The sequence below is a fragment of the Sus scrofa genome, chromosome 7 (assembly GCF_054392235.1).
Source record: "Sus scrofa isolate SSC_HxYL_T2T_F1_AM1 chromosome 7, Sscrofa_HxYL_maternal_Yorkshire_Landrace_v2.0, whole genome shotgun sequence".
Lineage (NCBI taxonomy): Eukaryota > Metazoa > Chordata > Mammalia > Artiodactyla > Suidae > Sus > Sus scrofa.
Genome location: NC_139389.1, coordinates 54434416 through 54460617, shown reverse-complemented (window position 1 = coordinate 54460617; position 26202 = coordinate 54434416). Strand labels below are relative to the sequence as shown.

The window sequence follows — 26202 nt, the reverse complement described above, 5'->3', positions numbered from 1 at the left end:
TGGCCTATGGGAGGTCCTAACGTTCACGGATATTGGGGTCTCAGATGCCACTTCAGCTCTGAATGCATTTGACTTGGCAAAGAAATTTGATAGAATAGTTAGTGGAGTCTCCTTTGTGGCTCAGCAGATGAAGAGCCTACCATAGTGTCCGCGAAGATTCAGGTTCAATTTCTAGCCTTGCTCAGTGTGTTGAGGATCCAGCATTGCTGTGGCTGTGGTGTAGGCTGGCAGCTGCAGCTCTGATAAGACCCCTGGTTGGGAACTTCCATATGCCACAGGTGCAGCTCTAAGAAGAAGAAGAAAAAAAAAAAAAAAAAAAAAAAAAAAGAGCACTCAGTTGTTAACATATCAAATACTCCCTAGGAAGAGTCTGACATTTCTCATAGGGATAGAATCACAGACCATCATCTTTGTAAGAGATTTTAGGGACCATTCCTTGACATTACAGATGAGAAAAATGGGGGCCCAGAGAATTGGTGATTCACCAAAATTCATTCTGTGAGTGAACAAAGATGCCAGAATAAAATTCAGGCATCTTGATTCCCTGATTCAGTGCTCTTTCCATATCTCTGTGGGTTTTGTAATTGGTTTTAGACCTAAATGAGTCTGGTTCTGTCGAAGAGCATGCATCTTCTCAGTGGTTAGAGCCTAACATGTGAGCTGCTGAGGACACACAGTTATACTGTCATTTGAATGTACCACTGATATTGGGTGGCATGATGGATGGCGGACTAAAGCATGACTCATGGGTGTTGCATCCACAGCTTACTGAGCCCATCGTGGCCGGGTGCTTGTACCATGGCTTACAGGGCTGATGGGGTCTCCTGGCTGCATGGGCCTCAGCCCCAGGTTGGAGAACTGCAGCTCTCGGGAGAGGACTGATGTGCTCACAGGAGGCCCCTTTCTGCTCTGTGCTTGTTTTCAGCTGGCAGTTCACCTGCACTGACCTCTGGAAGGTGTGTGTGCAGCATTCCTTGCCCCTCCAGCCACCTCCTGTGAACTCCTCAGTGCTGGTTCATCAGATTGTCCTCCTGCCTTTGTCTCCGGAGATGGGCGTGTTCTCTGTGGATGAGATTTTTATTGCAGACACTAACCTAACAGGTGATTATCGAATCTGCTCTCCTCCAAGGACCTGGCCATCAAATGTGATCCTTAGACTTTTCTAGAGAGGCTGCTTTTCTTTCTCTCCCTCTCTTTCTTTTCTCCTTCCTTCCCTTCCTCCCTTCCTTCCTTCCTTCTTCCTTCATAATCTCTACACAGTTGGTCTCAATAGTCCTAGTTAACTGCCTGATGTTCATCTGAACAACTTAACATTATATTCTAATATCCTCTGTGAATGTTCTTTTTATCTAGTGGTAACTACCCTGTATTTCTCATTTAGTTCTCAGAACCCTATGAGATGGTCCTACCATCCCCACTCTCTAGGTGAGGAAACTAAATCTAAGAAGGGTGGCTGAGTGTCTTGCCCCAGATCAGCTGGGATGTGGGGGAGACTGGAACCCCGAGATCCTTGACACCAGAACCAAACCTTCAATGACTCCATACTCAGCAAATCAACTTTTATCGAGCACTTACTCTGTACCTGTGTCGTGCTCAGCACCGAGCCTGCAAAGATGCTGCCTTTAAACTGTTTGCTGTCTAGATTGCACAGACTTGGAAGAGAAGCTGCCCCTTACATGGTGCCTCATCGAAGAGAAAGACTTAAACTCCGTGGTGCTGGTCATTTAAAGCTGGCATCTCACCAAATTCTGCCTGCTAGGCAGACTGATATGTGTCTTGAGTTCCACTTTAGAAATGAGAAAATGGAATCTTAGAGAGGTTATGTAGATGAGCCAAATGGTAGCCTGATAGAAGTGGAAAATCAGGATCTGAACAATGGTCTGTCTTAGAGCTTGCACTTTCTCTGCACCCGTGTTGACTCCAAGCCGTGGATAAAACTTTGGTTTGTGCCCTATGTGTTCAGGGCTCCTGAGAGGGATCAACTTGTGTTCCTGGAGCTGCTTTGGGAAGGAAAGGAGGAAAGGGGGCCATCTAGATGAACTATATGTGTTGGGGGGGAGAGGTGATCTCCAGTGGCACAGGCAGTGACTCTTGGCTGGCTTGGGGTTTATTGAACTTTACTGTGAATTAGTCATTGTTTCCTTATACCATTTTCCTTTGGCAACTAAACTGCCTCCTCTTCCTTTTCTCTTCATGGCAGCAGATAGGTAGGAATCTCTGCTTTAAGTGTGTGCGGAGGCATGAGTAACTCAGCATCTCCAGCTGGTGCCTTCTGCACAGCAGAGCTGCCATCTTGATGTACTTGACAATGACTGGATCATTGGTCTCTAGTGTCTCAGGCTGACTCTGGAACTGCTCGCCCTGGTGGGAACCTGGTGGAGTTACTCTCAGTGGTGGGATCCCCTCCCGTCTACAATGTGACCTCCTGGTTGGTGGGGTGTGGCCTGGAGCTCCCGCTCATCAGTGCAAGGTAGGGCATCATCTTTGCTTACTCTCCTTAAAATTGCTAACTGGCCTTAGAAGACACAGAGTGGGACTTTTTTTTTTTTTTTTTAAATAGGAAAAAGCTAACTGCCTTGTCGCTTAAAGCAATAATTCTCAATCTTAAGCATGCTGCTGAATCATACTTACCTGGAGGTTAAAACACAAATTTCTGGGCTCTAATCACACCATCTCTAATTCAGTAGGTTTGGAGCAGGGCCTGGTCATTTGCGTTTCTAATAAGTTCCCAGGCAAGGCTGATTCTACTGATCTGGGGACTCCACTTTAAGTACTAATTTCCTAGTTAATATGTTTATAAGTAGTTGTATTTTGATTCTTTTCAGAGGTTCACATTATCACTGTTTTCATTTTGCTCCTCTCCTTCCATCCCTGCTATCTTACTGGTATCTTTTGAGGCAAAATGAAATAGTCCAAGTAAGAAAGCCGGCTAGTTCTCAGAGCTCACCACCAGATGGCACTAGAGCCCCATATGCTTTGCTTCTTCACTCAGCCCTAACCACAGTTTACAAAGCAGTAACTAAGACTCAGGCTCCCCCAAGCTCCTGGAACACATGTGCCCTAATTTGTTCTTTTAATTTTGCACTAAAATCCTAGAAGAATGGGAAGAATTGAGGTACCCTGTCTTTTTTTTTAAAAAAAAAATTAGAATATAGTTGACTTACAAAGTTGTGTTAATTTCAGGCATTCAGCAAAATAAATCAGTTATACATATACATATATCCATTCCTTTTCAGATTCAGGTTATTACACAGTACTGAGGAAAGATCCCTGTGCTGTACAGTGGGTCCTTGTTACCCATCTATTTTATATACAGTAGTGTGTATGTATCAATCCCAACCCTCTAGTCACTCCCTCCACCCCGTGTTTGGCAAACATATATTTGGTTTTGAAATCTTTGAGTCTATTTCTGTTCTGTAAGTTCTATTGTGTCATTTTTATTAGATTCCACATGTTAGTGATCTCATATGATATTTGTCTTTCTCTGGATCATTTCTAGGTCCATCCATGTTGCCGCAAATGGCAATATTTTGTCCTTTTTATGGCTGAGTAGTATTCCATTGTGTATATGTACCACATCTTCTTTATCCAATCTTCTGTTGATGGACGTTTAGGTTGCCTCATGCCATGGCTATTGTAAATAGTGATGCAATGAACACTGAGGTGCATGTGAATGCTCTGTCTTAAACATTTCTTTTTTTCTCCCCATCTCTTTCTATCATGTTCCAGAATGAGATCTCATAATTATATCATGCTTGGGATGGTATATAAAAAATAGGCATTAAAAAAAGCTTGAATCTGTGCTCCATTTTCCTTCACTTAGTGTTTCATGTTTCTCTGGACAGAAAGATGCAAACATCAATAGAATGAAGGAGTGAAAGAGCTTCTGTGGTGGAGAGGGAGCCGTTATATCAGCCTGTGGTCCAAAGTTATTAACTCTGACATTAGGGAGTATCATTTAGGTTACTCGGAACAGGTCCATACGGAGAGTGGTCCTCACAACCTCCCTTTATGAGTTTTCCTCAAGTCCCTTAGCTCCTTGGGGAAGCCTCCAGCTTAAGCAGGACAACCATCCAAGTGGTCTCTCTTAGATTCAGTCCCCCAACACAGATAGTATCACGTTGCTGGTTTCTGTATGGTGTTCACATGCACCTCAATAGGCAGTACTTAATATTATTGATAGAAATCATACCTAGTGTTGAAAATTTAGAAAATACAGAAACTCACCTAGAAAAAGATACAAAGCACTCATACTCTTTCTGCTCAGAGATAATTTATATTAACACACTGGATCCATGTTCTAACAGACTTTTCCCCAAGCAGTTTTTGTATACATATATATATGTATTTTGCATACATATGTATACAAATATATATACGTTGTACTACATATACAATATATATACACAAATATGTATATCGTATAATATATAGTACTATATTATATGATATATATATTTGTATGCATATATGTATTTTGTATATCTCATATATACATCATATATTTTTATATTTACTTTTTTTGCCTACCTCTGTGGCATGTGGAAATTCCTGGGCCAGGGATCAAACCCCCACCACAGCAGTGACAATGCCAGAGCATTTACCTGCTATGTCACCAGGGAACTCCAGTATATATGTTCTTTTTAAACCTCAAATTGGGACCACACATAACACATTATATTTGCAACATGTTCCCTTTTCACCTAATGGAATAAATGGAATATTTCCCCACTTCATTAGGCATGCTTCTAAAATATGGTTTTTAAAGGCTGAACAGTATTCCATCTCGTGGTGTGTCCTGATTTATCTGACCCATTTATTGCATTAAAAACAGGTTTAGGCAGGCAGTGTGTTTGCACACAGGCACTGGATAGGGAGTTGGCTAGATGGAGTGGCCTGTTTCTGCTGGGGATGCTGAGTGGGGAGGTGTCTGTGGACCAGGACCCTGTTTTGCTTCTGTGCAAATGCGGTTAGAGAACATCGGGATCCCCACCCTCTCTGCATCAGGACCAGAGCAGCAGCCGCCAGTCATCACTCTTCCCTCTGGGTCCCTGTGCTCTCAGTCAGTGGAGGGAGGGGGAGCACTCCTAAGGAGCCCTAGTATTCACCCTACCTCTTCTCTGCTGTGATGGGAGAGGAGCACCCAGTATTTGGGAGCTTGGGGCTCACAGTCTGGAAAGGTCAGAGACTCCCTAGTCTTCGAGATGGAGCTGTGTTTTATCTGGAGCAGCGCTGGAGGGCCACTGTGGTTAATGTTTTGTTTCTGACATGTCACAGCTCTGTGCTCCCCGAAGGGGCAGAAGAAGGATCCGGGTTGGTTCAGGTGACAACACAGAGACTGCAGAGGACAAGTCCGCCTTTAGGAGGACATTTCCGCATCCACCTTTCTAACACAGAGATTCCTGGTAAAGGGGCCACTTGGGGGTGTGAGGCATGTCTCATTGATGCTTTTAGCAGATCCCCAGGGAAATAATATCCTGTAGGACCACCAGGAGGGTGGCGGTCTTAAAGTTACTCTACTTTTTTTTAATCTTCTAGTGTCTGAGAATGACCTTCTTAAACTTAAAGATCTGGATGCTAACAACAGCCTATCATTGTTAATAAGATCCCAAACTTTTAGTTTTATAGATGTGGAAACTGAGTGGATTAGCTTTCTGGGGCTGTCATCACAAATTGCTCCAACCTTGGTGGCTTAAAACCACAGAAATTTATTCTCTTACTGTTTTGGAGGCCAGAGTCCAAAATAAAATTGTTGGCAGGACCACACTCCCTCTGAAGTCTCTAAGGGTGGATCCATTTCTTTCCTCTTCCAGCTTCTGGTGGCTTCCACCATCCCTTGGCTGCAGGTGCACTACTCCAACCCCTGCCTCCATCATCTCTTTGTCTCTTCCTCTTCTGTCTCCAGGCTCCCTCTCTTCTCTCTTATAAGGACATGATTGCATTGAGGGACCACCTGGGTAATCCAGGATGAACCCATCTTCTCAAGACCCTTAACCACATCTTTTACTCTATCAGGTAATAGTCATAGTTTCCAGGAATTAGAACACGGATCTTTTTGAAGATCACTGTTCAGCCCACTGTACTCAGCCTTGCCTAAAGCTCATACCAGTAGTTGATGGTGTGGTCTAGATATGAACTTGAATCTTTGATTTTCAGGTCTTTTTTTTTTTTCTTTCTCCCTTTTCTTCCTTCCTTCCTTCTTTCCTTCCTTCCTTCTTTCCTTTCCTCCTTCTTTCCTTCCTTCCCTTCCTCCCTCCCTCCTTTCTTTCTTTCTTTCTTTCTTTCTTTCTTTCTTTCTTTCTGTCTGTCTGTCTCTCTCTCTCTCTCTCTCTCTCTTTCTTCCTTTGTCACCCAGTGGCACATGGAGATCCTGGGCTAGCTAGGGATCAGATCCGAGTTGCAGTTATAACCTACACCACAGCAGTGGCAATGCTGGATTCTTTCATCCACTGTGCTGGGGATTGAACCTGGGTCCTGGTGCTGTAGAGGTGCCATCAATCCCATTGCACCAAAATGGGATACTCTTGATCAGTCCTCTTCTCTCTAGAGTTTCCTAGGCCAAGATCTGTGGCAGCCATGGACCTTCCAAATTAAACCCCACAGTGAGGCCATACGGTATTGAGGATTTTAGGGATCATAACAACTGAAGAAAGAGCTTTCAGCTGCCATGAGGGTAGAACAGTTCCTCAATCCTCATATATGTACACGTCTCAGAGGACAGGATGAGAAGGGATTCTAACATGTTATTTGGTAAAAAAGTAGGGGAAGTTAGAAAGGAGGCTTAGGAGGCATTCCCGTCGTGGCTCAGTGGTTAACGAATCCGACTAGGAACTATGAGGTTTCGGGTTCGATCCCTGGCCTCTCTCAGTGGGTTAAAGGTCCGGCATTGCCGTTAGCTCTGGTGTGGGTCGCAGATGCAGCTCAGATCCTGCGTTGCTGTGGCTCTGGTGTAGGCTGGCGGCTACAGCTCCTATTAGATCCCTAGCCTGGAAACCTCCATATGCCCCAAGAGCGGCCCTAGAAAAGGCAAAAAGATAAAAAAAAAAAAAAAAAAAAAAGAAAGAAAGAAAAGAAAAGAAAAGAAAGGAGGCTCGGGAGAACTTGAGAGTGGCTGGATAAAAATTGACACATGGTCCAAAAGTCTTCTGTGCTCTCAAGCAGAGAGATGCTGGGCTTGCACAGAATCTTCATGGGTATAGGCGTGGAGTAGTGTTTTTACTCGAAAAGGGCAACTTAGGAAAAGCTGATGGCCCCTGGGCTGCTGAAGTCTGATAAATGGGCTCGTAAGTACATCAGAGACCTGCCTCTATGAAGTCCATTCCTGTGCTGTTTCTTTTCTCACAAATGAGAATTGCAGCCTGTCTGTAGAGAGACTTTTCCTGCATCATGTTCTATTGCTGATGGTCCCCACATCACTGCCTGCAGAACCACTGGGGGTGGGGTGGGGTTGGGTTGGGGGAGGGGGAGCCCGTCGTAACCTGTGGTGATGGCCCTCATTTTATGTCTTCATGTAGAACAATCTCCTTTAATTTTTTTTAAAAAAATTATTATAGTTGATTTACAATGTTTTGTCAATTTCTGCTGTACAGCAAATTGACCCAGTCATATATATATATATATATATATATATGTATATATATACACACACACATTCTTTTTCTCATATTATCCTCCATCATGTTCTATCACAAATGATTGGATATAGTTTGCTGTGCTGTACAGTAGGCCCTCATTGCATATCCATTCTAAATGTAATAGTTTGCATCTGTTAACCCCAAACTTCCAGTCCATCCACTCTCTACCTCCCACCCAGCAGAGAACAATCTTTTTTAAAAAGATGAAAATTTTGTTTGTATTTTGGAAATACAGTGGGATTTCATGAACACTCCAGGGCAGTGTGGGATTCAAGAGGAAGGCACTTGAGTAGATAAAAGGCAACCTGAGTTTTAATCTAAACCCTTCTCACTTGATTAGCAAGCTTCTGAACCCCATTGGGTTTCCTTTTCTTTGTCTCTCACGTTGGCATCAGACTATCCAGAGGACCCCAGCCACGGGGCTGTTGGGAGTAGCTAATGAAATGGAAACTCTTGGTACAGTGTAGAACAGGGTTCAAACACAAGCAAAGCTTAAGCTTAGAGCCTCGCTGTTTTCCTACGGGGATGTGGGATGGGGAAGCAGCTGGTTGGGCTTAAAGGAAATTCTAATGGTGAAACCGAAGTTCAGTGCCAACATCCCTCAGCTGGATTGGCTAAGTTTTTATGGGTGTCAGCTGCTCTGTGCTCTACCCACTCCCTGTGAAAAGTGGCCAACTTTTCTCTGTTCCCAGGGCCAGCTACATTTTTCTGGGGAAAAACCCAATAGTTAATTAGACTTTCAGGCATTACCAGGGTGTGTGGAATTTACATTTGGAGTTGAAAGTTGAGATGGTTTTGTCTGATGTGACTGTGTTCTCTGTGGGAGAAATGGGATGACGATTAAACGTGTCATAAAAAGTGAGCATCAACTTATATTTGCCTTAAAAGTGGAATACCTGGGCTAAGGATTCTCATGAAGCTATGTTTTGAACTTGAGGGTCTTCCCCATAGGTCATAGGCATCCTGACATGTATTCTCTTGATGTGAGCCTCTGTGAGGTGGAGTCATTAGTGTTCTGTATTTTCTGTATCAAACCCTTCTCCCAGGGAGTTCCTGTTGTGGCTGAGCAGGTTAAGAACCCAACCCAGGTTCAATCCCTGGCCTCGCTCAGTGGGTTAAGGATTCGGGTGTTGCCTTGAGCTGTGGTGTAGGTCACAGACACAGCTCGGATCTGGTGTTGCTGTGGCTATGGCTGTGGCTGGCAGCTGCAACTCCCATTTGACCCTTAGCCTGGGAACTTCCACATGCTGCAGGTGTGGCCCTAAAAAAGAAAAACAAACAAACAAAAAACCCTTCTCCCACAGGTGTCCCTGTGCACATCTCAGCCAGTCACCTCCAAAAGCTCTTGCAGGACAATGCTGATGATTTCACATCCAGGTACCTCAATGTCAGTGACTTCACTGTGACAGAGGCTCTTAAGTCTTGCTACGAACACGTGTGGACCCTCTCCTGGTCCACCCAGGTTGGGGACTTGCCTAACTTCATCAGGGTATGTATGATATCCCTTTTGGTTTTGTGGATTTGGTGCTCTGGAGAAATAAACTATATGAATGAGAACTGTAGTGATTTGTTAACTTTGACTGGATTGTCAAGTAAGGGGGTTCAATGATCTTTCTGAAAGTTTTCAAGGCATAGTTTATATCTCATAGTCCTGGCAAAGCAATTTAAACCCAATAGCTCCTTTCCTAACTCAGTGTGGGTAGAGGCATTGTTGGTCAGTGTCCACCAGATAATAATTCTACATCTGTTATCAGATAATTTAAGCAGATGTGATTGACTTAGATTATCGTGGAGGCAGATGGCACAGCAGAAGGAAGTTTAGGAAAGGATTTGCTGTCTTTGGATAATGACAAAACCAGATGCTCTTGCATATTTAGGGTTTTAGAAAATAATCTAATGATCATCTAGCATTTGGGTTTATAGAGTGAAACTGAGATGAAATTTTATTCTTGTGATTTGGTATCATGGGTTATCTGGTTTTCAAGCAAAAACCTTGGGTGGAGAGGGAGGAAGAATGGGAGTCATCGATGGCACTTGTTTCTTTAACTTTTACTGTGATGTTTTGGATTGCCAACTTGTAAACTAGAAAAGCACATGGAAACAAAATATCTCAGGACTTAGAAGATTGGTATGTTGTCTTTCTTGGGCAACACTACTTGCAAATAAATATTCCTCGAGTCTGCTGAGGGTTTCATTAGACATTACTGTGTACCCTTAGGTTTCTAGATTTCAGACCCTTGTCGCTCCATTTTCACTTTTGAGCTTTCTGGTTATCCCAAACAGAATGTTGGAAGCCCCCATTGTCACTTGTTTTAATCAACAGTAGACTTCTGTTCCATGGCAGAATTCACCAGAATTGTAACCCTCTCAGGTCTCCGATGAAAACCTAACGGGCGTGAACCCTGCTGTGACTGCTCGTGTGGTGTATGATGGTGGAGTCTTTCTTGGACCTATATTTGGAGACATGTTGGTCACTCCCAACCAGAACACCCAGGTGAGAGCAGATGGGCCGATCAGCCCCTCCCAATTTGTAATGTGGACCAATCTCAAGGGTCAGTTTTCTAACCCATGAGACAGAGACTATTATGGCTGTGCACGTTCTACTTCTGCAAGGTATGGAGAGTACTCTGAAAGAAGAAGTTTTTGGTAAATACAACATCCCTTTATCATAATTATTCATGCTGTTCTGGTACCAAAAATAGAGAACCTCTATAGCTACATATGATTTATACCTCTACACAGGGGCATTGAAAGGCAAATAAGCTAAGTCAACTCCTTTTCTCTTTATTTATTTGTGCCTTTTTTAGGGCCACACCCCATGGCATATGGAAGTTCCCAGGCTAGGGGTCAAATCAGAGCTAGAGCTGCCGGCCTACACTCCAGCTACAGCAAGGCAGGATCTGAGTTGCATCTGACCTACACCACAGCTCATGGCAATGCCAGATCCTTAACGCACTAAGTGAGGCCAGAGACTGAACCTGCAACTTCATGGTTCCTAATCAGATTTATTTCCACTGCTCCATGACAGGAACACCTCCTTTTCTTTTTAAAATGTCCTTTGCTCTTTTTCATTGGCTCATACCCTGTTCTAAGTCATCTGCATTTTTTTCTTTTTTTTCTTTTCTTTTTTTTTTTTTAGGGCTGCACCTGCAGCATATGGAAATTCCCAGGCTAGGGGTGGAATTGGAGCTGCAGCTGCCAGCCTACACCACAGCTGCCAGCCTACACCACAGCCACAGCAATGCCAGATCCAAGCCGCGTTGCCACCTACACCATAGCTCAATGCAACGCCGGAGGCTTAACTGAGCGAGGCCTGGGGTAGAACCCACATCCTCATGGATACTAGTTGGATTCATTTCTGCTGCACCACAACAGGAACTCCGTAAGGCATTTTCTTTTAATTTGAGACAATTTTAAAATGCAAAACTGGGGAGTTCCCGTCGTGGCGCAGTGGTTAACAAATCCGACTAGGAACCATGAGGTTGCAGGTTCGGTTCCTGCCCTTGCTCAGTGGGTTGCTGTGAGCTGTGGTGTAGGTTGCAGACGCAGCTCGGGTCCCGAGTTGCTGTGGCTCTGGCGTAGGCTGGCAGCTACAGCTCCAATTCGACCCCTAGCCTGGGAACCTCGATATGCCGCAGGAGCAGCCCAAGAAATAGCAAAAAGACAAAAACAAAAACAAAACAACAACAACAACAAAATAAAATAAAATGCAAAACTGTAAAGACTAATAGAACCAACACCTGGGTACCCAAACAAGGATGAACTGTTGCCAACATTTGCTATATTTATTTTATCTTTTTTTATCTTTATGAATAAAATAAAACATTGCAGATGGAATTGAGGTGTTCGTTATCACCTATGCCTTCATGCTATCCCAAAACCCTTTCCTTTCATAAGCAAACACTGTCATAAAAATAGTGTGTGCTTTTAACCCTTATTTTATATGTAGACAATCAGAGTCACATCTTTTTCACCTTTCTCATTTCCAGGTATTGTAGTTCTATTAGATTAACCTTAGCTGCAATGAGAGGGAAAGACATATACTTTATTTTGGGGGACTTACTATTCTAGGACAAAAAAGACCCCAGACCAGCTATCCTGATATACTCTAATCTTCATTTATACATCTGTACAGTGATAGTGAAAGGAAGGTGCCTACTTCATTTGGCATTTACCAGCAAAGAAAGTGCTTGTCATAGGAAGTAGGTACTCAGTTGAAAATATAGTGATAAAAAGTCCTCGTGCAGTGTGAATCTACTTCTATGTGACAGAGAGGGAATTTGCTCCAGATTGAGCATATTAAATTGCAAAAATATTAAATTTGCACATAGTTATAATCATTAAAAAAAAAAAAAGCCTAGGAGTTCCCTTTGTGTCTCAGAGGTTAACAAACCCAACTAGTATCCATGAGGATGTAGGTTCGACCTCTGGTCTTGCTCAGTGGGTTAAGGATCCGGTGTTGCCATGAGCTGTGGTATAGGTTGCAGACTCAGCTTGGATCTAGCATTGCTGCGGCTGTGGTGTAGCTCACCACAGTGGCTACAGCTCCGATTGAACCCTTAGCTTGGGAACCTCCATATGCTGCAGGTGAGGCCTTAAAAAACAAACAGACACACCGAAAAACCTAATGTGTTTTGAGTCATGCATGACAATTTAGAGTCTATAACTAGAAAATAGAAGAAAAAAAAAAGTAAATCATTAACCCATTTTAATCCGGGCAAATTTCCCAAGTAGTTCATGAATACCCTTGAACATACGAAATTCATACATTTGCTTTTAATACGTTTGCCTTTTTCTAGGTGGTTGTGAGAGTGAATGACATACCAGCTCATTGTTCGGGTTCCTGTTCCTTCCAGTACCTCGAAGGGTCTACTCCCCAGGTCCACGCTGTGTGGTATGCCCCTGGTATGATTTGCACTTGGCATTGAGATGGGCATGAACTTTACACTCAGAGTACTTTGTTGGAGGTCATGTCCCTGGTGATGTGTGGGTAGAAGGCTCACCAGTTCACGGGGTGGATGTTGGGTGATACAGCAGAAGGTGCATTTTTCAGCCAATCTGAAGGACATGGTCAGGATTCATAATGATGGATTTTTGATGGCTTAAAATGTTTTATTCTCTTTGTCTCTTGTTTTGAAATGGTCTTTATTTTTTCTCATTTTTCATTGACTGGTGATCTCTCATTATGAGTTTGAGAAAAAAATTTTTTTTTGTTTTCCTTTTGTTTGTTTGTTTTTCTTTTTTGGCTATCCCCTGGCATATGGAAGTTCTGGCTCCAGGGATGGCATGTGAGCCAGAGTTGTGACCTGTGTCACAGCTGCAGCAATGCTGGATCCTTAACCCACTGTGCCAGGCCATGGGTGGAACCAGCGCCTCCACAGAGACACCCCCAGATCATGAACCCACTACGCCACAGCAGGAACTCTGAAAAAGTTTAAGATGAAGGCTATACTATGCTATAATAATAAAGATTCCAAATATGAGACAGCATTTAACTCCTTGAATTTTGGGAGAGGAGGGAGAGAAAATGAATATTTAATATAGTTCTCATAAATGGAGTGATACTGCTGAGAGATGATTTCTTTCTTTTAACTTCTGTCTTCTTTTCAGATGACACTGGCCTACTGGTTCATATTACTGGAATGAGATTCTCTGATGACCTGGAGGCCTTGCAAGTTAGAGTGAACGAAACGAGCTGTAAAGTTATTTTCTCCAACCAAACGAATGTGATGTGTCAGCTGGGCCTGCTGCCTGTTGGAAAGCATCAGCTCACAATGTTGGTGAGACCCTCTGGTCTTGCCATCCATACCAGAGGAGGAGGCCTCTTCCTAAACGTGGAGCCCAGACTAGATGCCGTGGAACCTTCCAGAGCTGCAGACATTGGTAATCCAGGGGCACCCACTTTGCACCTGACCCTCTGAAGCTGGCATTCTCACTGAAAGGCAGGATTCTAGTCCTGCCATGTGGTATATTCTACATTCACTGTGATTCACAGCTTTTTCTTTTTGCCCTCAGCCTTTCTTCTCACGAGCAATAGACCTTTGGAGCCTTCTTTTCTTTTTTTCTTCATTTTTCATCTTGGAGGTTCCCAGGCTAGGGGCCAAATCAGATCTATAGCTGCTCGCCTACACCACAGCCACAGCAATGCCAGATCTGAGCTGCATCTATGACCCACACAACCGCTCATGGCAGCACCGGATCCTGAACCCACTGAGCAAGGCCAGGAATCGAACCGGTGTCCTTATGAATATTAGTCAGATTGGTTTCCGCTGAGCCAAGATGGGAACTCTGACCTTTGAACCTTTAAATTAACTCACTTGCCACATAAAGGATCATAGTCTGGCTGATAGTGTCAGGCATGATTGGGTCAATCAGTGAGTCATTAAGACAATCCGATCAAGTGGAAATACACTAGGTGGGGAGTTAGGACATGTGCTTGGGTTTTTTCTTGCCAGAGTTAGAGGTGTGATCTTGGAAGTTCCAGTTACTTCTATGAGACTTAGTTTCCTAATAATGCTGAGGATGGGCACAGTATCATTTACTGAGTACCTCTTCTAGATAGTCATACACCCTATGTGCTTACAGTTGCCTGAAAGATAGAATTATTATCCACATTTGTCAGCTGAGATAATAGTGGTTCGAAGAGAAGGGTGACTTGCCCAGGGCTTCCCAGTGTAAAGGGGTGGAATTAGGATGCAAACCAGGATGGAAGGATACCAAATTTCCTGCCTCTGCTATCCTGCCATGCTGTCTTGCCCAATCAGTGGGCCCAGCAGTACTTGACTTGTGGGCCTCCTGGACTTGAATGGTATTAAAATGAGCCAAGAGGTAGGAAATCCCCTTGAAAATGAAAAAAAAAAAATTGCAAATGTAAAGTACAGGCCTGGCCAATTAGGAACTTAGGAGATGTTTCACAGATGTTTGTAAAGTGACGTGCACTTGGACACCTGGCTGGTGGGCAAAGCCAACTACCCTTTGAGTGGTGGGGTATAGAGAGGGCAGCAGGGCTTGCCAGAATCAGCTCTGTGGGTTGGGTCTTATTGCCATGGCAACCAAGGATCTCCCCATGCTTTCTGAGAGACACAGCCAGTTTAAAACAACTCAGCTAGATTGCAAAAAGCTCAGGGACACTCATGCTTTATATGTTAATGTATGATTTTTAGAGCATGAAAGTCCTTTCCTGAAGGCCTTGGATTTTTGTCATTGTTTATTCTGTTGGCCAAAGATCTGTGGTTTAGAATGCATTAAAGTAGCATTTCCTGGCTACAACTTCATTGTTCAAAGGAATAGGTCATTTCTGACTTGACTTGGCCCAAGAGAGTAGATTGAGAGGCCTTTCTGCCTCTTCTCTGCACATAAAACAGAACGAGCTTGCCCTTATTTCTCAGTGCTTTAGGGAGGTAGCTATATAGAAGGTGATGCTCAGAGTGAAAGATCATATTCTATATTAACCCAAGAACTACTAGTTTGAGTTTAGGGCATACCATAGCCTTCCCACTAGATTTATAAGTAGCTCTGATCTTACAGAGTTACCTTTGCAATTCAGGCCACAGCATCCTTCCCAGCTCCTTCACCAGACTGTAGGCACCTGCAGGGCACATAGGTGACTCAGTCAGCTTTGTCCTCTACACAGAGTGACTTGCACAGGCAGACTGGCCAACTGTCTTGGTTTTTCTGGGACTGAAGTGTTTTCCAGGATGCAAGACTTTCAGTTTTAAAATTGGGATGTGGAATTCAAAGTGCTAAAACTTGGAAAGTCCCAGGCAAACTGAGATGAACTGGTCACTCTGTTAGGGTGCACTTTACCAACTAAACATGGTGAAAAGTTAGTCTGGGAGGATGGTACATCACCCTTCTGTATTTCAGTAAAAGATGGAAAACTCAGAGATGAGATAATGTGAGGTGGGCCCAAATTAACCTTTAGTAAGACTGAGGGGAAAGGGAAGGAGAGAGAGAGACAGATACTCTAGTTGCTATTTTCCTTATTATAGGGTTTAAACTTTTCCTATGAACCCTCCCTCCACCCTGCTACCTACTTAGTATCAACTAGTGTCAGTCCATCCATCTATCCATTCTTCCATCCATCTACCCATCACTCAATACTGACTGAGCCACCTGCAGAAAGCCCCATGCCAGTTGCTGAAGACCACGGTTCTCAAAGTGTGATTCTAGACTGGCAGTGTCTGCATCATTGGGGAGCTTGTTAGAAATGCATAATCTCAGGCCCCATCCTTCACCTCCTAATCGGTCTGCATGTTCATTGGAGCCTTGGGCAATTTCTTTCAAAAAGGCAGTTTGAGCAACACTGCTCTTGGGGAATTGAAGAGAACAAGGCTGAGTCCTATCAACAAGGATTTTACAGAACAGTTGAATATGTAATGAATACATGTAATAACGTCATCAGTGGTATTTTGAATCATCACTTGTCCATGTGCAAGATGGCCTCAAAAGAGTTTGTGTGTGTGTGAGAAAAATATTGGCTCATATCTGTGCTGAGATAGATTTGCCTTAGGTCCTAAAATGTGGTCCCTTGGGAGGGGACCTCAGCTTTCACATGGGATGGTTTTGTCACTGGCTATCCAACTTTTACTTATTAAAATCAACAATAATGACAGTAATTTATTTAGCTCTTACTATGTGCCAGTCCTATGAATGTTGAAGATACAGTAAATTTAAACCAATTCCCTGCTGTCGTGGAGGGAGTGGTAAATGTGTATGAGAAAAATCTAGCAGGGGGTGAATATCAGCTTGAGTGATGGTTGCTATTAGATGGTCATTGGCATTGGAGAAATGATGTGAATGGCACCAGAGGAGGGAGACATAGATGAAGTGAAGGGATGAGTCCTGAGCAACTCTCCCTGGAGGGGATTCTAGGCAGAGGGAATATCAAATGGTAAAGTCTTAAGTCAGAAGGAACTCAGCTTGTTCCAAGACTACCGAGGAGGTTGCTGTGGTTGGAATAAATTGAATGAAGGGAGTGGTATAAGATAACTGCAAGCTGATCACTTGGCTTTAGAGGCTATGGAAGGATGTTGGCCTTAATTCTGAGTGAGGTGGGTGCCATGGGATGACTTTAAGTGAAAAAGTGTTGTGATCTGACTTAGGCTGCTCTGTGAGGATATTCTGTAGGAAGGCAAAGATGGAGGCCACTGAAGCCATCCAGGGGAGAGGATGTTGGATTGGTCTAGGGCAATATCTCTTAGAAATATATATATATATTTATCTTTTTTTTACTATTGTTGTTGCTTGTGCCTTGGTGTCATAGCTAAGAAACAATTGCCCAATCCAGTGTCACCAGAATCATGTCTATATTTTCTTCTAAGGGTTTTATAGTTTTGTTCTTGCATTTAGGTATATAATTCATTGTGAGCTAATTTTTATATATGGTGTAAGGTCAGGGTTTGTATTAGTTTTCTGGGGCTGCTTAACCAGGTACCAGGAACTAGATGGCTTAAATAATAGAAATTTATTGTCTTACAGTTCTGGAGGCTAGAAGTCTGGATGAGGGTATCAGTGGAGGTGATTCCTTTTGAACCAGCCAGGGAAGAAGGATCTGTTTCACTCCTCTTCCCAAGAGTCTGGCAGTCTGTTGGCAATCTTTGGCCTTCCTTAGGTTGTAGAAGCATCACACTGAACTCTGCCTTTATCTTCACATGGTGTTCTCCCTGTGTCTTTTCTGTGTCCAAATTTCCCCTTATTATAAAGACACTAGTCATAATTGAATTAAAGACCTAACTTATTCCAGTATGACCTCATCTTATCTTAGCTCATTATATCTGCAATGACCCTATTCCCAAATAAGTTCACATTCAAAAGTACTGGTGGCTAAGACTTCGTCATATGAATTTTGATGGGGACACAATTCAACCCCAGAGTTTAACTTCATTCTTTTGTATGTGAGGTATGAATATTTGTGAATAATTTTTTAGAAGTGCAGTTGCTGGGTCAGAAGTTTATACACACTTAAAATTTTGAAAATACAGAAATATTCTCTTTAGCTGTTGTGTCATTTATTATCTATGCAGCAATATTTATGAGTATCTGTTTACCACTTCTTACTAACACTGGGTGTTATCAAACTTTTTGATATTTGCAAATCTTATAGAAGACATAGAATATTTTGTTGTAGTTTTAATTTGTATTTATTTTAAGAGCAAAATGGAATATCTTTTCATGTGTTTAAGAGGTGTTGCATTTTCTTTTCAATGAACTCTCTAATCATCTCCTTAGCCCACTTTTGCAATTGAGTTATTATCCTTTCTTCTGATTTTAAGGGCTTTTTATATATTAAGGATGTTCATTTTTAAAAATGTTTTCATTTGTCTCTTTGTTTACTATTTTTGTGAACTCATAAATATTTTTAATCTTTATGCAGTGAAATGTAAAATTTTTATTTATGGCCTTTTAATTTTATGTAGTTTCTATGTGCTTTCCAGAAATGGCTGCCCTCTCTTTGCTCAGGGGCAGGGATGGGTCTGAACTGGCTCTGGTCCCCACCCCCCACAAGTTAATGCCCTCTCCTTGAGGGCAAGGGCATCTCTGCTCCATTGGCAAGCAGAGCTGGAGCAAGAGGGGCTGCAATGGGGGCTCTGTGTAGCCTGGGGAATGTGCTGGGGCCATCAGGGAAAGATGGTCAGAGCTGCAGGCAGTTTTTAATCTGCTGCCTCCACCTTGCTTTTTGAGAGAAAACAAGAGTGCACATGCCCCCTGCACAAGTGGAGTCTTGCTTTTGTACAGTGCTCCTGTAAGTCCCAGTGGTTTTCAAACCAGTTAAGGAGACTCATCATCCTGGTGTCAAACCCTGGACCTGGGGTGCCCAATATGTAGCTTGAACCCCGGACTCCCCACGGAGGGTCCCTGACCCTGTGATATCCCCTTTTTCTTCTGTGTCCCCTGCTGGGGTGCAGGTCCTGACCTGATTGCTTCTCTTCCTTTCCTTTCGTGCAGATCTTTCTTACAGCTTTGGTTGTAGAAGAGCCTTTCTGCCAGCTTCCAGGTTGTTTTCAGCAAGAGTTGTTCCCCATGCATGTATTTTTGTCCTTTGGATGTGTTCATGGGTCGGGGGAGACCTGGCATCCTTCTACTCCATCATCCTGATCTCCCCAGTTATAGTTGTTGTATAAGATACTTCAATGTCTGGTAGAAGACCCCTTTAATTTTAAAATTTTGTTTTCTGGCCATTATCATTTGTGTTTCATTGAATTTTAAAACTAGCTTTCCTAATTTAAATAACAAATAATTGATATTTTGGTTTACCTTAGAAAGGTATGCCACCTTATGATGGTCAATCTTTCTGTACATTTACTTTAGTTTTTTTTTTTTTCTTAAGTTTAATCATCCGTTAGGCTCCTCAGCAGCATTTCAAATCTTTCTTTAAAGTTCTTCATATTCTTGATTTTTTTCTTGTCAAAATGTTTCCAGCTATTGTATCTTTTATGTTGCTCTTGTAAATTTACTCCTTTTCATTGTTACTCTTTGCCTTTGAGGTCTATTGTAGTCTTACCTGGAATCTTCAGGGCATGTTTATCTATTTAACTTCAGGGTAATTGTTCACTCAGTCACATGCCTCCTGAAGAGTTTTCATGAAGTTGTACATGTTCCCTTTCTCACTTTGACACATGTGGGGATGATAACCTTGCTTCTGCACCCTCTTCCCACTCTCAAAGTGTATGTGTCTCTGGTGGCCTTATTGCCTCTCTTATATCCCCTTCTGGAGAGATGGCAGATCAGAATCATGGCCCTCATCAGCAAGAAGGGGGCTTCCTGTCTGTCAGCTGGATTGGGGGTGCTCTTCCAAATGGGATGTGGGCCAGGATATCTGTGTGATGGGTACCACCTCTCTCTCCCCTTACTGATATCCTTGGTGAGGAGATGGGGGTTTCTATGGTTGCCTCTCAGTGGTCGGTAGAGAAATCCTGATGGCATTGGGTGATGCCGTCAGTCTCTTCTACATCATCATGGTAACCAGGATCATGAAGCTCTAAGAGCTCAGGCTGTCATTTAAAGATGAAGGAGGTGAGGACCTGTGATCTCAGGGACAGTAGTGCCAATGGTCTGCTCTAAGTGGCAGAGTGGACTATGACCCTGATTCTGGGTCCCCTGCTCTTTGTACCATCTTATACTTGCTCTCTTATGCTGGTTTCTCAGAAAAAATTAAGCTTTATGGAATAGTAGAAATTTAAATATCTAGAGTAGAAAAAGTTTTCAGACTCCATCTACTTTACTTCCCTGTTTTATGACAGTGGTATAGCTGTATATTTTATTCTTAAATATCTCTAGGGTACTCTATCTCTCTGCCTTCTAGTCACTGTATCTCCCATCTTATTTAGTAGTTTATATACTTAACTTCAGTCTTTTCCTGCAGCTTGAGCATAGCTTGTGTTTTTTCAATGTTTTTTTAAAAAATTTTATTGAAGTATAGTTGATTCAGAATGCTGTTAATTTGTGATATATAGCAAAGTGATTCAGTTATACATAAATGTGTATACACACATATACATTCTTTTGCACATTCTTTTCCATTATGGTTTCCATTATGGTCACAGGACATTGTCATCACAGGAAATGTGTGTAGCATAGGATACTGTGCTACACAATAGGACCTTGTTGATTATTCATTCTATATATAATAGTTTGCATTTGCTAATCCCAAACTCCCAATCCTTCCCTCTCCCAACTCCCCTTCCCCTTGGCAACCACAAATCTGTTCTCTATGTTTGTGAGTCTGTTTTTTTTTCATAGTTATGTTGACTTGTGCTATATTTTAGATTCCACATGTAAGTGATATCATATGGTATTTGTCTTTCTCTTTCTAAGTGAAATAAACTTAGTATGATAATCTCTCCCTTAGTCTAATAATAATCCATATTGCTGCAAATATGTCTTATGTTTTGACTAAGGAGTTTCATGGTTTTACTTCATTTTATCTCTCTTGTGGGATAATTCATTCTTGTCTGTCTATATGGCTGTGTGTGTCCTCTGAAAATGCTGCTTTTTTAACAGGAGGGTTCTGGGCCACCATTCAAGGCTCTAGTTTGGAAGATGTTAGCCTGGTGTTATTTGGATCCCAGTCTTGTACCATCAATGTCACCACAAGCAATTCACGAAGAATTCAATGCAAGGTTCCACCCCTGGTAAGTGGAATCCTTTGGCATCTCCTTCTGTCTGGGTGTATGACCATTATTAACTTGTAGTATAAGGTTCTCAAGAAATCATTTCTTAGAACTAAGTTAACCTACAAGACCTTTTCATCATGAGGGCTTGCTTACATGGAAGCATTTCTGCCATGAAATGGGAAGCTGACTCCACCAATGGGGCTTGTATTTTGCATCAGTGAAGTTCTTTTAAAAGAAGATGACCAGGCAGTGCTAGTCCACACTCTTAGTGAGTATTCATGCCACAGAATAAATATATTTATCTAATGCACATTCTGAGTGTTGGTTTGCAAAACATATAATCTCACTTCTTTCTCAAGCAAACAGATAACTTAGTTTTCATTGGCAATTTTTTTTTTCTGGCATGGAAGGGACTGGTGGAACTTGGAATCTTCTAGAATGTCTGGTCCTTATGAAATAGCTTCCTGGTTAGTCCCTACTGCTTCCCCTTTCCCTGAGAAACAAGTGCTTTGGCTTTCCCATCCCTCTTCCATTGGTGCTGTCTCATAGGTGGCATGAGGGGAGGTTTGGGTACAGGCCTCTCCCTGGTGCTGTGGGTGAGAGCCATGCCACAGCTGAGCTTGAACTTCCTATTTGATGTTCACTTCAGAGCCATCAACATTCCTAGCACATCCTTGACTCCCAAAGAAGGCTGTCTGCTGAACAATTAAGATCTCTGGAAAAAGAAAGTGTTGAGAACAATCTTTGACCTCTGATTACATATTTTTTATCTCATCCAGTTATTCAAGTATTATGAAATGTTAGCTTTTATGTATAAACTGCATGCAGTTCTAGTATATGTTTGTGTTGTAATTTGTTTATTTCCTTTTATTGGACATTTAGATAATTTCCAAAATTTCTTAGTTCTTATATTTACCATATACTTACTATGGACCAATAATAATAGTACAGATATATAAAGGCAATAAATATTTTTTGTAGTTTGTTTTTTTCTTAGAGTTTCTAATTTTTATTAACATGTCTTTTTTATAATAAAAATCTTCTGTTTTAAAAATTTCATTATATCAGTTGTCCCCCCACCCCACCTTTTTGAAGCTCTCTATTCTCCCACCTCACTCTAACTTGGTGTTTTCTAGGTTTATTCCACAGGTTTATTCCTACTGTTTCTCTTGCCTGCTCTCTTGAGTAAATCCACTGTTTCTTGGACTTTCTTTCTCTTTTTTTGTTATTGTTTATTTTATGAGACCATAGGCTTAAGAAATATCTCAAGGAAGAAAATGTGGGAGGGAAGTTTTCTGAGTCCTTCAGTGTTTGAAAGTACTCTCACACTCGATGGTTAGTTTAGCTAGATATAAATGTTTATTTGAATTTGCCATGCTTTTGCAAAACCAACTGGTGTGTTAATTGCAAGTCATTCTTATTTGCTCTTTAACCTGTTGGATGCTGCACTTGCCTATGCTAAGCTCTTGTTGCTGTGCGTGTGTATGTGTGAGTGAGAGAGAGAGAGTTGAAAGCAGCAAATATATTCTTTAAGAAAAAATTTTAAAATTGAATTCTGTATGGACTTTGCTCAAGTCAGTCTCATTTACAGAGTTTTGATTTTAAACATTAAATTTTCAGGGGAATGATGGACCTATTGTGAATGTGACTGTGATCAGAGGGGACCATTCTGTGGTTCTTCCCATGGCATTTACATATGTCTCCTCTTTAAATCCAGTAATCGTGTCTCTGAGCAGAAACAGGAGCAACATAGCAGGTAAAAATGCATGATACTGCAGCATCTTTTTATTTTAGATCATTGATCCTATAAAAAGGTAAACAATAGCCTACTAATTTTATCAAAGATTGTCTTATATTTTGTATGGAAGTTATTTTTTTGAAAACCTGGAGACTGATTTTTCTCATCTTTGCCATCAATGACTAAATCTCCTTACCTCTATTTTTCTCTCTGTAAAATTGGGATCATTTCTATCATGAATATGCCATAGGAATTCAGAGGTAACAATTCAATAAATATTTATTGTGTTCCTACTATGTGCCAATAATAGCAGGACATGTAATATAATCCTTGTCATTAATTTATAGAATTATTAGCCTCAGTTTACAGGTTAGGAAACTAAGGAATAGTGAGAAGAAGTAACTTGTCTAAGATGTTACCTGTAGTAAGTACCGGAGCGGAAATTTGAACTCAAGCAGTCTGGTTGCAGATTCTAAACACTTAACCACTCATAGATTACTGTAAAATAGCATTTTGGGCAGCAGACTGTATTGTAGCTGTTATTTGATATGATTAAGAGAAAAAGATCCTCTTATTAACTAGGGATTCTTGTTCCTGGATATATACATATGGTGAGTTCTTCAGCATCCAACTGCATGAAATGATTTAATCTTATGAAATGATTTAATCTTTCTTTAATGATTTGGGTGCTATGACAGGATGGAATTATGGCAATTTATCATCATGTCACATCATATAGATTTGGAGAAGTAGCAGGTAACACACTGTTCTAGTTAACTGGATGCCCGGTGACAGAGTTTATGGCAGCTGTATCCAAGGGCTTATTATTTAAGACCATTAAAATTTCCCAAAGAAACACCTTGGACTCATTTTTTCTGGTACTGTTTTCATTTTCCATTGCTCAGGAGTATATAAATAAAGGGAGGTGTCCTTTAGCTTCTCAATATTATTCAGCTCAGATAGTGCAGAAGAAGAATTTGCTGCCTGAGGCGACCAAAGTGTGTAAAATTCCTTAGTGGTATAGATTCTTCCCAACAAAGTAGAAAAGGGAGGGGGGAGTGCCGTGTTCTATTCAGATTTCAGTGATTTTGGCTTTTAATAAAATTTCCCACCTATAATGAAAAGAATAAATACCTTGCATCAGTGCCTCAAAGGCATCTAGGATTAGCTTGACAATTGACCAAGAGCCCAAGGAGTTCATGTTATTGATGTATACAACACGATACATTATTTGCAGAATTTACACTTGCATTGAGATCTTTCTACAGGCAGAATAAAGAAGAACATGTTATAAAATCCACAATGAGTGGAGCCCTACCGGGAAAGTCTCTTTTGAAAGTTGGAGGGCTACATGGCTTCATCCAGGAGATATTGATGCTGATGATGACAATAAAGTAGAGGTGAAATCAAAGAAAGAGAAGGAGGGGCAGAGGATGGAGGAGGAAGAATTTAATGTGCGGGACCTTTAGTGTGGCTTTTGCTCTCAGCACCAGATCTGAAGAACTCCCAACTCAGCCTCTCCTTGTGCAAGATACTTCCTTTAACTTTAGTTTCATCACTTGTTATGTAGAAACAGTTCTCTCAAGGTGATTAGGAAAAATGAAGATAAAGTAGGTAAAAGAACCTAGCCCAGGAACTAACACAGAGCAAGCACTCTATAAAGGCTCTGTTGAAGTGAAATCCATCGTTCAGACAGATACTGAGTGTTGTATAAATGAGCCAGAGGATTGCTGCACATTGGCGCCATGTTGTTTCCATCTTTAGGGCATGCTGGGATCTATTAGCTGAAAAGTCCGTCAATGCCAAATTCAACTTCTTACACGCCCAGCTGTTTTACATAGAGCACAGATAAGCAGATGTTTAACCTTTAGAGCCTGATTGCTCTACACACCCTGCAAAACTGCATTTAACATCTGATAGCTACAGATAAGACCAGCCTGGGGGGTGAGCTCTAAAGGACTCAAAGCCACCCTGTGACACAGAAACTACTCACTGGGATGCTGAGTGACTCATTATGTAAGAGACACATAAGCTCCTCTCTCGTCTCACCCTCCCCTAGGAGTTCTCTTGCTTTCCTCCTCGTCTGGGTGGTGATCTCAGATTGATGCCCCTGGAAGATCTCCTGCTGGGAGATTTCCCCACCCATGGACAAATCACCACCTATATAAAGCTCATTCTGGGCTAAGGCCACTTTGTGGCCATCTCTTTGCTTTGGTCAACCCTGAAATCTTCATACTTTATGGAAGCTTCAGACTTCACAGTAGAAAGGAGGTTGGAAAGGGGAAGAAGTAAGGAAGATGTGAAACAAAGAAGAAAATGAAGTTCTTTGAGGCTTTTGAGAGCAGTACTATACCAGAGGCTGTCCTAGGACATCTAAGTTTATCCTTATCACAAACCACATGGGATGGGCTTTGCTCCCTTCTTACTGATGAAACTCCGTGGCTTTGAGAGCCCAGAATGTGTTGCCCAAGGTCACAAGGTAGTTAAATAGCAGAGCAAGGGCTTGAATGTAGTCACATTCAATGTGCCACAATCCCTCGTTGACTTTTATTTTCCAAGCCACTTCCTCTAATTGGTTGTGCCATCCCAGAGATGCCAGCTCTGTCATAGTTCTCAAACATGCTTGGCTAAAGGAGCTGTAGAGATGCTTTAGCCCAAGCTGTGTCTTTGTGGATGGACTGAGACACAGGAAAAGTTAAGTCTATTTATTTCAACTCCTGCTGTTGCAAGCTTGATTTCTGGCTCTCGGGAGTTGATCTCATGGTCTGGAAGAATAGCTTGAGGCATATCCTTTCCTTGCTTAGTAATCTTTGGAGGTCTCCACCTCTTCCTCCTCTTTGCTTTAGTTCTCTACTCTTTCCCTCCATTGAATTAAGTAGAGACTCCTTGGGACTGAGTTTCTTCATGTTCAGGTGAATCACCTTCAACTTGGCCTATTCCCAAAGAATCCTTACTTGGATCCACATGTATCTGGTCTTCCAGAAAGTCACCCAATTCTTTGTTCTTCTCTCCAAGCCATTGGGGGATTAAATGAGAAATTGCTACAAAAGGCAAGGTTTTGGGTAAAGTGATGATGTTTTTAGAAGCAGCTTGTAAATCCTGTAGTCTCTCTCACTTCCTCTTGGGACTTATCCATCAAATTGAATTTCAAGCACCATCTTGCCCACAGGGCCTTTTTTTGGATATTCAGATTGTTGCTCTAATTTGAACAACCCCACTGCTTAATTTCTACATCTTCATGGCTTATCCTGTTCTGAGGCTTTTTTGGCACCTATTTTGCTGTCTTCGAGGGGGTTTCTGAGGGCAGGGTCTGTGTTTAACTTATTTTGTGTCCTTTGTGTCGTCGTGCTCTTGATACTCAATAAATATTTGAGGTAAAATGAATTGAGTTAAAGTGTCCGTGGTATACATGGCATTTTAGTAGAGTCGCTAATCAGCTAAAACGATATGGAGACACAGAACTGGGCTCAGGCCTTCCCATTTCTATTAAGCAGGTCTGAGACCTAGGCTACTGAGCCTGAGTTTCCTTAACAGCAAAATGCCAGTCCTGCTAACTGCCCTGCATATATTATCAGAAGAGTGTGAGTGTTGAATGGGATAACGTACATGAAAAGTCTCTGTGCTGAACACTTTAAAAAATTGATATGAGGCTTGGTGCACACTGAAGACAGAGCTTTAGGCTTTTATCTTCAGAAATGTGGAGGCTGAAAACAGA

The 26202-nt window shown here is 41.9% G+C and overlaps 1 protein-coding gene across 19 annotated transcripts in view; it reads left to right on the top strand.

Moving 5' to 3' along the window:
- PKHD1 (PKHD1 ciliary IPT domain containing fibrocystin/polyductin) overlaps positions 1–26202 on the top strand; it is a 479188-nt gene that overhangs the window by 48762 nt on the left and 404224 nt on the right. For all 19 annotated transcript variants that reach the window (XR_014810260.1, XR_014810261.1, XR_014810262.1 and 16 more), the window contains 9 exons: positions 926–1101; positions 2332–2470; positions 5278–5405; positions 8939–9123; positions 10006–10128; positions 12434–12539; positions 13245–13517; positions 20637–20767; positions 22370–22505. Coding sequence is in view for 16 of the 19 variants with exons in the window: in XM_084968324.1 (XP_084824450.1) it covers positions 926–1101; positions 2332–2470; positions 5278–5405; positions 8939–9123; positions 10006–10128; positions 12434–12539; positions 13245–13517; positions 20637–20767; positions 22370–22505 (1397 nt within the window). In the remaining 3 variants the exon portion in view is untranslated. The remainder of the gene's footprint in view (positions 1–925; positions 1102–2331; positions 2471–5277; positions 5406–8938; positions 9124–10005; positions 10129–12433; positions 12540–13244; positions 13518–20636; positions 20768–22369; positions 22506–26202) is intronic.